This window comes from Ruditapes philippinarum, unplaced genomic scaffold (genome assembly GCF_026571515.1).
Source record: "Ruditapes philippinarum isolate M1 unplaced genomic scaffold, ASM2657151v2 ctg23901_1_1_1_1, whole genome shotgun sequence".
Taxonomy (NCBI): domain Eukaryota; kingdom Metazoa; phylum Mollusca; class Bivalvia; order Venerida; family Veneridae; genus Ruditapes; species Ruditapes philippinarum.
The window spans coordinates 6055-17625 of record NW_026860944.1 but is presented as its reverse complement, the minus strand read 5'-3'; the positions used below and the strand labels follow the sequence as shown (position 1 = coordinate 17625).

Here is an 11571-nt window from a genome sequence, read left to right as displayed (position 1 = left end):
CCCAATAAAAGTATTTGAATAATGTAGAATTTTCTCTTAGTGAAACATTTCTTTAAAACAAAATAAAAAAAATGTTGAAAAAAAAATAAATTATTAATATCAAAGAAAAGAGAAGATTCGTCAAAAGCAATAAAATTGGAATCACAGTTCTAATCTGTTTGATTCCCACATGGGCCCATTTAAGTCTTTATTATTTCACATATAACGTGTCCCCCTCCTCCTTTCACTGCCCTGATGTCCACTCCCGGTTTTGGTTTGATGCCTTCTAGGTGCCCTGCTATGGAAGCTTGGTTGTGTCGGGGGCTGCGTCCTGTGAACGTTGCCTTTGCCTTGTTGATCTTTAAACTCGTTTTTAATGAGTGATAATAGTCTGCAAAATCTCTCATCTTCTAATCAGTACTAATAGAACTGGATAAAGTTTACCTGACGGACCATAAAAGTATAAATCAACACATTGGAATAAAGTCCGGGGCAACATATTTACAGAAGCCAAAATCATTTTTACGAGAAAAATATATGAGAGAATGGGAAAGACAGTATTACCTATGAATTAGGTATTTATTAGTATCTTTATTACCAATAATTATTTCTAAAAGACAAAACTACATTTTCAGCGGGAAACTTTACTACTCATTTTGCTAATATATTAAGTTACGGGTCCGCTTATTTTCGGCAATGAGTGTAAGTACACTTTATTGCAGCTATAAAAGATAGGAAATCTTAGATACCCCTTACAGCCAAACTGAAATCTGGTTTTATCATATGTATGTATAGCAATATGAAGCTACATTACGTTACGTTCTGCGTAGTCTATGCTTACTTGGGAACGGTTAAGTTCACAGACGGGCGATCCCTCCAAGGTAGGGTTCTTTTTTTATTTTTTTGTTAAACATTTAATTCGATTTAGTAAAACTTTTAATTTATTTTTCTAATTATTATCATACATAATTATGTTTTAAAATTCAATAATATTGTTTAAATTCTCAAGATACTATAATGTGATTCTATTGAAATTATCTGCCCATGAACGGCTTCGTTTAATCTGAGTATATTCATTAAAATAAAAAATTTGTAAACAGATAAAATAAAAAAAACCTTTTTGTCAATATATGAAAATTAAGGAATTTTAATTTTTACTCGTCTTCTACTTCAGACGCAGGATCGTGTGAATCAGAACAAGGTACTTGCATTTTCTCTCAATATTTTACACCCGTATATTTGTAATTATTATAATGAATTGGCCTTTCTTTACATTTGGAACCGTTGATGATTATTACTAGTTAAGTTTATACGAATTTATTTTAGTTCGATTGTGTTGACAGATACAAGCTTATTGGAGCACTCTCGAAAATATAAGGGATTTTAATTCAAAATGATTTAACTAAGAGGCCAACTACCTAGGGCCCATATAGCCGACAAAGATAAACGCTAGTTGTCAAACAGATACTAATACCAGGCCAAATACCCGAGTCCTTGTACCTCCTGTGATACAAGGAGAGAACGGGGAGAAGAGAATAAACGAATTAATGATGGACTTCTTTTCATTCATTTTCGGATAATTCAAACAATCTAATCAAATTTTCTATAAACCAACGTATTTTACAAATAATTCTTTAAGTTAATATAAAGTATGGTTTGGAACATATCCATGTTTTTCGGACATTTTCAAGTTGTGACATAGTCAGACATTGTATTATTTTTGAAAATATTCGACTGTCTGGTCATCTAAGTATATAAGGTGTTTATAAATCTGTAGTCAAAGAAGAAATTTATTTAAACAAACTTTATATATTTTATTTATTCGGTCTTGAATATTTTGAAAATAGAATATATTCTGTATTGCCACAACAACTATGTTTCACCTGCAATATTGACATATGTACGTACTTCCCCTACCAGCCCTGTTTGACATGTCTGATTCTTTGTAACAATTGATTTGAGATTGCTACTTACATCAAATGTAGTTACTAAGGGGAAGTAAACAAATACGTATTTTGAGTATAGTTTCATTTGTTAATTGTTTGCTACGCAATGTGTTTTTATCTAGCCGAAATATGCTTCACATCTTTCTTAACATTATAGTTCCAGTGTCCTAACTTGCACAGTAATGTCGTATTAATGGGGGACCTTGGAAAGTTTATAGTTCAACATTATTAGGACGACCTATGACATTAGCAATGTCCATTGACTTCTGTTTACAGAAACAAAAAGACAGTATAGAACACGTCGACAATGAGATCATTTTCAAAGTAGTCATATATTAGTATTTTATTAGAGACAATCAATACTATATTCATTTTTGTACTTTTGTTCATACTATGAACGTAGAGCAATGAAGTTTACACAAAACTGAGTTTTAACGACATACCTGAACATTTTAAATAAATATTATTGTACTTTTTTCAGGCAAATGTACACGAGATATTTATGAGAATGTTCGTTTACGTGCATTGAAAAGTTCTGGATGTACAAAGTTTTGCCAATGTGAGCATGCATCAACTGAGACGGATGGCTCTGTGACGTATAAGTGGGCGGAGCATTCATGCGCACCTGGACTTTTGTTCGATGAGGAAATTAAAGTTTGCAACTGGCCCCAACAAGTTCAGTGTCAAGGTAATTTTGTTTTAGTTATTTTTTTTTTTTTGTGAAATGTGTTTTGCGTTTACTACATTGATGTGTTGCTTCTTTTCTAAAGTCCTTATTAACAGAACTATAAACTCAATAAATACATATTGCTTACTTGTTATTGACCATTAAAACTATGTTTGCCCGTGTTTATCAAACAAAGTCAAACAAAGTTTTGTCTACGTGACATTAATCATGCGTACTTGAAAATGTCGCATTGGTTAAACACAAAAATTCGTATGGGTGCATTTTCAAATGATATTTTTATGGCTTTTGTATGTTTCGTGGTAATAGCTTTTAAACATGTCAATAGAAAAAGTAACGATGCTATATTTTTTTAAATGATTTTGAATAAAGGCGTTGTTTAAAGTGAATTCTCTTATTGACTTTTTTCAGCAAATGTTCCAGAAGACTGTGAAACGGAACTTGGTAAGATGTTTTGTTTAACAATATGTAAAACGAAAATCAAGCATTGACATTAAAAATATCCTTCGCATTTGATTGCATCAGATCATATCAATCGATTAACAAAATGCGTATAAAATGCATCATTTAAGTTAACGACATTACTGATATAGTTTACTGCTTCCGAGTTTAAGGGCAATCTTCTCAATTAAAATATATTTGTGATATATCAATGAAGTGAAATTTGAGAAACTCACCTTAACTGAAAACTGATTCTTCTTGAGGGTTAATACTGCGAAGTCACATTAAATATTTTTTAAATTCAGGTCAGTGTACTAAGTTTATTTATGACGTTACTCGTTTACGTGCCTTAAAAAAGTTCGGATGTAAAAAGTTTTGCCAGTTGAGCTGCATCCACGAGCGGAGGGCTCTGTAAACGAAAATAAGTGGCCGAACTAAGTGTGACCGGGATTTTGTTCGATGGGAAAATTTAAAGTCTGTAACCGTGTGCCAGCAATACTGCAGTGCAACGGAATATATATTTCTGTTTTGTGTATATTTCGTTTAACCAAGTGATAAACTTTCAGACTGACTTCATAAGCTTAATATCTCGTTTTTCTTATATTACCAGGAAAGTTCTTTCAATAAAATGCTAGAAATATGAATTTGTTATCAGTTGTCATGTGTGCTTAACAGTTTATACAGAAAAAATCTCACCTGAATATACATGTATTACTATCTTATATATTTTCTTTATTACATACACAAGCAATTCCTTATGATATTATCTTAAATATTGTTTATATTTACAGCAAACGGTAATGGTGACAATGGTGGTGTAGTTGGTGGTGGTGGTAATAGTGATAATGGTGGTATAGGTGGTGATGGTGATGGTGTAAATGGTGGTGATGACGGTGCTCAAGGTTCTACTGATAATGGTAAAAATAGAGATATTAAACTTAATTCAAAATATAAAATGAAACATTATGCAATTAATCATTGCATCGTAAACAGTCAAATTATGCACGCTGAAAATGTTCGTTTACACGCCTTGAAAATGGTCTCGATAAACAAGCTTTTATCAATATTGGCCTGTGTTATTTCGACTGACGGTTAAATATAATGTATAAGTGAGCCGAGCATGCAAATTCATCTAGGTTTTTATAAATGAAAGATGTTTAGTTCGCAACTACCTTCTAGAAGTTCAATGTAAAATTATGTTTAGTGAAAAGTGTTTTGCGTCTGTAACATTGATATGAGCCTCCTCTGCTCAAATTATTAATTAACACAAAAGAAACAGTTCTTTTATCAAATCAACGCTAAATAAAAAAATACTGCTAACCTGTTATTGGTTATAATAACTAGAATTGTCAGAGCAAGTGTATATTGTCAATTAACAAAGCCAAACTTAAAAGGTTCCGTTAACCGTACAAAAATCATGTGAATTTAAATCACAAGACATTTTATTTTCATTTGATGTCTGTTTGACTCTTTTTTTTTTTTTTTGGTTGCTGTTATTGTTAATGTCAATGAAAATGAGTATAAAAGGACAATAATAAGAATTATAGTTATCGTTCAACTGAATTTTCCTTCTGATGTTTTTCAGCAAATGTTCCTGAAGACTGTGAAAAAGAACTTGGTAAGCAGTTCTGTTTTGCAATGCATTTAAAGACATAATTCCCATTGATAATTTGTTTTCATGAATTCTGCTAAGGCGATTTACAAAATACATAAATATAGAACATTTAAGTTTTTTAGACACTATGAATTTAATTTACAGCTTCATAGCTTCATTGTCCTTTGGAGAGGCCTTCTAAATTAAAAAATGTCAATATTATATAATAATATAGCTAATTATATAATAAAGTAATAAAGATTGCTAAACATAGATTAATTGAATGATATGGATAAGATACCTTGATGCAACATTTAAAACTTTTTCTTTAAATTCAGGTATGTGTTCTAAGTTTATTTATGACGTTATTCGTTTACGTGCCTTGAAAAGTTCTGGATGTACAAAGTTTTGCCAGTGTGAACATGCATCCACTGAGACGGACGGCTCTGTGACGTATAAGTGGGCCCAACATTCGTGTGCACCTGGTCTTTTGTTCGATGAGGAGATTAAAGTTTGTAATTGGCCGAACAATGTTCAGTGCAATGGTATATTTTTGTTTTGTATAGATTAAAACTTAATTGTATAATTATCACGTCTCCAACATATCCAGGAATTATCACACAATAAAACACTATTCACATAAATATTTGGTTCACCTTTCTAGTGTCAAACAAGAATATATACAGAAAAAACAATCTCAACGTTTTCTTTGACGTCAGTATGGATGATAACCGGTGAAATTCTTGACATGTTTCGCCCTCACTTCGTATAAATTTCTGTAAATTTACTGAAGCGTCTGTATGAAGTATCGAATCAATTGTATAGATGCTGCACAATAAAGAATATGCATGCTAATAAGATTCATCGTGCTTGTTTTATTTTTCAGCAAATGATGTTGACGACTGCGAAAAGGAACATGGTAATACTAGTACTATTTGTAATCAAAATGTAATGATGATAATATTTTTATTAAATAAAACATTTGTATGAAATATGAGTGTTTTTAAAATAACCTTCACATAAATGAAAATAATTTAACATATACAACTAAAGAAATTGATTATCAGTTCTGATTATTGCTAAAGAAAACGAAATAGAACGCTGTAATAATATACAGTTGTTAGAACATAGTTTATATTCTGTTTCCAGGCGAATGTACAGCATTTGTTTATGAAAATGTCCGATTACGTCCGTTAAAAAGTTCCGGGTGTACAAAATTTTGCCAGTGTGAGCATGCATCCACTGAAGCGGATGGTTCTGTGACGTATAAATGGGCGGAGCATACGTGTCCACCTGGACTTTTGTTTGATGTTAAAACATCAGTTTGCAACTGGCCACAAAATGTTCAGTGTGACGGTACATTGTTAATTTTCAGTATAATACTAAACAATACTTCATTTAATAAGTTATTCATAACATCGCCACATACGTTCACAACTTATACAAGCTTTTAGTTTGCTTTAATTTATGAAATAGAACCTTAAAGTGGTATAAAAGAAGTATTCGTTGTTTATCTTTATAATATATGTATTTAAGTTGAAGAGATGATAATTCATGCCAAGTCTCCCAAGTAATTATCAAAGTTTTCTTAAACTTTTATGTTATGCCCTGGTAGGGGATGTTCAACTAACTGGCATTAAAGATGCTTTCGAAAAATGAAGTTAGTATAGGTCAGCAGTTTAAACTGGAAGGAGATTTACAGCCATGTGTTTCTTTTCAAAGGAAAAACAATTAAAGGATTCATGTCTGCTTTTACAGGAAATGGCGATAATGGTGGTACCGATAATGGTGGTACCGACAATGGTGGTACCGATAATGGTGGAACCGATAATGGTGGTACAGATAATGGTGGAACCGATAATGGTGGAACCGATAATGGTGGAACTGATAATGGTGGTACCGATAATGGTGGAACCGATAATGGTGGTACAGATAATGGCGGAACCGATAATGGTGGAACCGATAATGGTGGAACTGATAATGGTGGTACCGATAATGGTGGAACCGATAATGGTGGTACAGATAATGGTGGAACCGATAATGGTGGTTCTGATAATGGCGGAACCGATAATGGTGGAACCGATAATGGTGGTACTGATAATGGCGGATCTAATGGTGACAATGGCAACAATGGCGATGGCGGAAACGGCGGCAATAATGGTGATACTGGTACTTGTCTATTTGATAATAGCAGAATTAACTGCAAAGAATATTGATGTATATTGTATTAAAAAGATTTCAAAAACTTAGGGCTAACAAATCTAAATGGTTTAGGAGATTTGTAGCACCAAATAGTAAACGATAATGATCATTTATCAACTAGTTCTGAATACCTCTATCTTTACACGAAATCAGATGTTAATGTACCTTGTACATATTGAAATTGTGTAAGAAATGACAGAAAATTATTAAGACATTTCATTTGATGACGAATATTATATATTGCTCATTACAGATTTTGAATGTTTCAAATGCTATAAAAGCGACTCCAATGAAGAGTGTAACAAAAACAAGGAAGTTTGTGAATCGGATAAAGAGGTATGAGATGATTTGCAAATTTGTTATTGTTGTTAATACAAAATTTAAATAAACCAAATAAACATGCTACACACATCTCGGAGGGATTTATCATAAAAGTTGCACAGTATTTATCAGCCAAATTATAATGAATGGACCACAACCAGTGGATGAAGTCTGCACAATGACTGGAACTGACTGGGAGGTCACTTGATGCTATAATGTTTTGAAGTTCGTATCGTATTTTACAAAAAAAGTGGAAAAAAGTTCGACATGGAAATATGAAAATTGTACCTTAACTCCATATTTTATTTTCTAAAAGTAAACAAAAATGGTAATGTTTTATCCTCTATCAAGGGCATGCATCTGGACGGCTTCATATTATCTCTGTATGTTTTAGGTTTTTGAAAATACAAAAACATAAAATTCGACCAATTTTTATTTCAATTTCACCGATATCTTGAGCCTTCACCAGAAAGATGATTAAAAGTGCTCCAGAAAACATATATTCCATTTTGTTCCTAAGGTAATTCGTTATGTTTAGAGTTTTCATCATAACATATAAAATATTTTCGGTGTATTAAACCTGGAAATGTTAATGATATGTCTCAAATATTATATTGCAGACATGTCAAACACGTATAGAATGGAAAGGTGACACATATGAAGTATCAAAAGGCTGTGTAAATAGCGATAGTAGCAGCTCAGAGGATGACTCAGGAACAAGCTCAAAAGAAACTTCGTCAAAAAATTCAAGCGATGAATCGTCTGACGATTCAAAAGAGAAATCATCGAAGAGTTCTACGGAGGAGTCATCGAAGGGTTCAAATGAGAAGTCGTCAAAGAGTTCAAAGGAGGGTTCATCAAAGAGTTCAAAGGAAAAGTCATCGAAGAGTTCGAAGGAAAAGTCATCCAAAAGTTCAAAGGAAAACTCATCAAAGAGTTCAAAGGAGGGGTCATCGAAGAGTTCAAAGGATGGGTCATCGAAGAGTTCAAAGGAGGGGTCATCGAAGAGTTCAAAAGAGGGGTCATCGAAGAGTTCAAAGGAAAAGTCATCGAAGAGTTCGAAGGAAAAGTCATCCAAGAGTTCAAAAGAAAACTCATCAAAGAGTTCAAAGGAGAAATCCACAAAGAGTTCAAAAGAAAAATCAACGAAGAGCTCAAAAGAGAAATCATCGAAAAGTTCAAAGGAGAGGTCAAGACGTAGCAACAGTGACTTCTCAGGATGCAAGAAGAATGGGAAGAAGATCACGTGTAAATATGAATGCACAAGTAGTTTGTGCAATGAATTCCTCCCACCATTGTACATTGAGTAACCAGAAAAAGCACATATAAGTCTGTCAAAATACAATGTTATTTTAAGAAATCAAGCTGCAATGTAGTTTTAAAGTTATGAATATTTGTCTTCTTGTTTTTTTATCTTTTCTTTGGAATATTGTATCTCCTTACTTTTATACTAAAACTGTTGATTTAATCTCATTTACTTCAAATAACTTGTATTACACATAATCAGCTATGAGAAAAGTGAACTTAAGTACAATTCAAAAATAAATTATCTTTAGGAAATCTGTAAAAATTCATAAAGATTAAGAAATATTTGTACGTATATACTTTATTTTAGTAAGATTATACATACAGTCATAAAAGACCTTATACTTTTCCTGATATTCGTTTTCAATGACATGATAATTTAAATTGTGATGAAAGCTTGATAGTGGTTATTTCAGTCCAACAAAAGGACGTATTGTATTCAGGGTGACGAATCAAAGAGACTTCACATATACAGTTTAGTAATATCCAAGGAAATTATTCTGTATGCAGAGAATGCTTTTTTTATTTGACGAAAATCCATCTTTAATTAAAACATGTTTTCGTAAAATACAATCATAAATCGGAGCTTATTTTAGAATTAATTTTCCGCAGTGTATTTTATCAAAGTGCGTAAAAGTACCACCTTGATATATGCTGTAAACTTTTACTGTTTAATGTTATATTAAGATGCGCTTCAGTTAAAAGAAAAGAATACAGTCAAAGAGCCACATTTCGTTTATTTCGATTTCGAACTAAAGTGTCCGAACCTTTGATTCAACGACACATTTTCTATCATCCTAAATGTTGATGAAAACATTAGACAAGAAATTTTAATAATTTTTGTTCATTTTAAATTAAAACAGTGTGCTATTCAATCAAGCAATCAATCTCCATTAAATAATCGGCATAAATATGCCTTGGCCATTTACAAAAATAAAGTATATTTTAAAGAACATGATCAAAACAAAATAAAGTACATATGATCGTAATTTAACAAGATAAAGTTTCTTAATAGCCGGTAATTGTAGAGCAAAATGAACAATTGTGTAGAAATGACATGATACTGTATAAATTTCTTTTTTTTTTAATGTTATGATTATTAAAATAAAAATGTATGTGTATTTTATAAACAAATGTCTTGTTTCCTTGTTTCATCATAATTATCTAATTTGCATTTTTCTTCAACAAAAAAAAACATTTTTGGGGAACAAAGAAAGATTATAATTATGTTTTCCATCTTTCAAACTTAAATGATCTAAAAGTAAGATAAAATAAAAACGATGTTCAAATAATTTTTTTAAAATATTTGAAATAACTCTACACTACACTTCACTATCTGTGTTGCTTTTATCTAAATCAAAGACTTTCAAACCCTACATTTATTAAATGTTACGGAATAAATCAGAAGGCAGTAATGTATTAACATTTATGGCCACTTGACTTTTGATTTGTTACAAATATCAACTTCAATAAAAAAAGTTTTTATTAGACAAGAACATACTCCTAAATATTTACAAAGTCTTTATTGGCCTTTTTAACTTCCAGTCTTTATAGCAAATAGCTTATATATAGATTTCATTTTGTTTATTCAGTTAAAGAACTTTATCTTTAAGTTAAATAGAAAACTGTGATTAAGAAACGAAGTTTGCAATTTTAAAAGAAAAATATCATGGTACCTTTACACTCTTAGTGAATATTTTTGCTAAGTAAATATATTTAATTTATTAGATTAATTAAGGTCTAATTTATTGTTTACCAGTATCTATATATCATTTGGATCAATAGAGAATCTTATCTCATTTGGTAAGAAAGATAATAGTGTCATCTTAACCTGATGATGAATAGTTCAGCTTGAAACGAGCAATTAATTTCGACTCTTTAATAGACTCTATTTGACCTGGTTTTGATTGCAAAATGTTTAGCTTTAATAGAAATTAATTGTTGTGAACAGAGGAGTATCGTGTATGTGTAGAAACACCAATAAAGAGTATTAGCCCGTGGCGTGTTAGATAAGCCGATGTGTGACAACATTTTTCAGCACCGCTTTTTTAATAATATTTATGGTTTTTCTATCCGGTTTAGTGAGAATCACCATCGTTAAATCACCCATTTGTTATACATACACTGATGAGTCTTCATCCTTCGGTCGGGAGGCCATTAGACATAGCACTACGCTATCAAGTGCAAACCAGGACACGTCATCTTCTGGTCATGAAAGAGTTGCTTTTCAATTTTAAAAGGTACAAATCTGTCTCTATGAATTATCATTTTATTTTAATTCGGTTTACTTCAAATATTTTTTTTTCAGCTTTAAGCACCGCCTACCACTCTAAGACTTCCTCGTCGAACGTTTATCTACGTAGAACCATATGGAGGGCGATCGTTGCCAAAATTCCAGACATGTAATGTGTTCCTTTTGAAAAACTTCTTTTGAAAATGCGAACATGTATGTCTAGCATTTTTGATTGTATTCGTGCAGTGCAAATGATATGCCTCTTAATCCAATCTTTTAATTGAAGGCACCTGCTTTCAAATAACAAGTTTACATGTAAATGTTAACAACTGACCTAACATGGAGAACAACAACAAATTTACAAGTTTATATCTTCCATTGCATATAATACATAAGCATGTTTACACACTTGTAGATATCTATCTGTACCTGAAAAATACAAAGGAAATGTAAAACTCGAATACAGAAAGTATTATTCAATAAAACGTGTTTCCAGACGTAGAACTGCAACAGTACGTTTACACAGTAACATGTTTAAAATGACAAAACTAGATTTACAAAGTTAAACGATTTTAAGTCATGCATGACGCCCCGCCTCTCTCTGAGTATTTACGATCTTCTATTACGGAAATGTACGGACAGGTATAATACCCGTCGCCTCTCTCCTATTTCTCAATAAAGTGAAGGAAAACACGGCGTCCATTCTAACTTTTTTTTTAATTCTATAAAAAGTCAAATATTTTTGGTATCAAATGAAAGATTACTCCATAAGCTTTCTATGAGTGCCTCGGAAATAAAAATGAATTAAATAGATGTATTGAAATTTTTGTTTCAAAATTTATCATTTTTTTCCTCTGAAAATAAC

The 11571-nt window shown here is 31.6% G+C and overlaps 1 protein-coding gene across 2 annotated transcripts; it reads left to right on the top strand.

The window, feature by feature from the left end:
• The first annotated feature begins 719 nt into the window (after positions 1 to 719).
• Positions 720 to 9613, top strand: LOC132713998 (uncharacterized). 2 transcript variants are annotated; one of them, XM_060696736.1, is made up of 11 exons: positions 720 to 860; positions 1154 to 1180; positions 2407 to 2613; positions 3022 to 3054; positions 3357 to 3408; positions 5036 to 5190; positions 5532 to 5564; positions 5795 to 6001; positions 6404 to 6805; positions 7101 to 7183; positions 7789 to 9613. In XM_060696736.1, exons 1-11 carry the CDS (start codon positions 767 to 769, stop codon positions 8476 to 8478), a joined length of 1983 nt encoding a protein of 660 aa, XP_060552719.1. In that variant the 5' UTR covers positions 720 to 766; the 3' UTR covers positions 8479 to 9613. The 2 variants fall into 2 exon arrangements, with proteins under 2 accessions (XP_060552719.1, XP_060552718.1); XM_060696735.1 differs by having other exon boundaries at positions 6404 to 6814.
• The last annotated feature ends 1958 nt before the right edge of the window (positions 9614 to 11571 follow it).

What these genes read in the sequence shown, in the direction of transcription:
- LOC132713998 (XM_060696735.1), top strand. Translation starts at nt 767, where the DNA reads ATGTATAGCAATATGAAGCTACATTACGTTACGTTCTGCGTAGTCTAT. An exon ending in AGACGGGCGATCCCTCCAAG is followed by an intron (nt 861 to 1,153) that starts GTAGGGTTCTTT and finishes CTTCTACTTCAG; the next exon opens with ACGCAGGATCGTGTGAATCA. An exon ending in TTTGTGAATCGGATAAAGAG is followed by an intron (nt 7,184 to 7,788) that starts GTATGAGATGAT and finishes ATTATATTGCAG; the next exon opens with ACATGTCAAACACGTATAGA.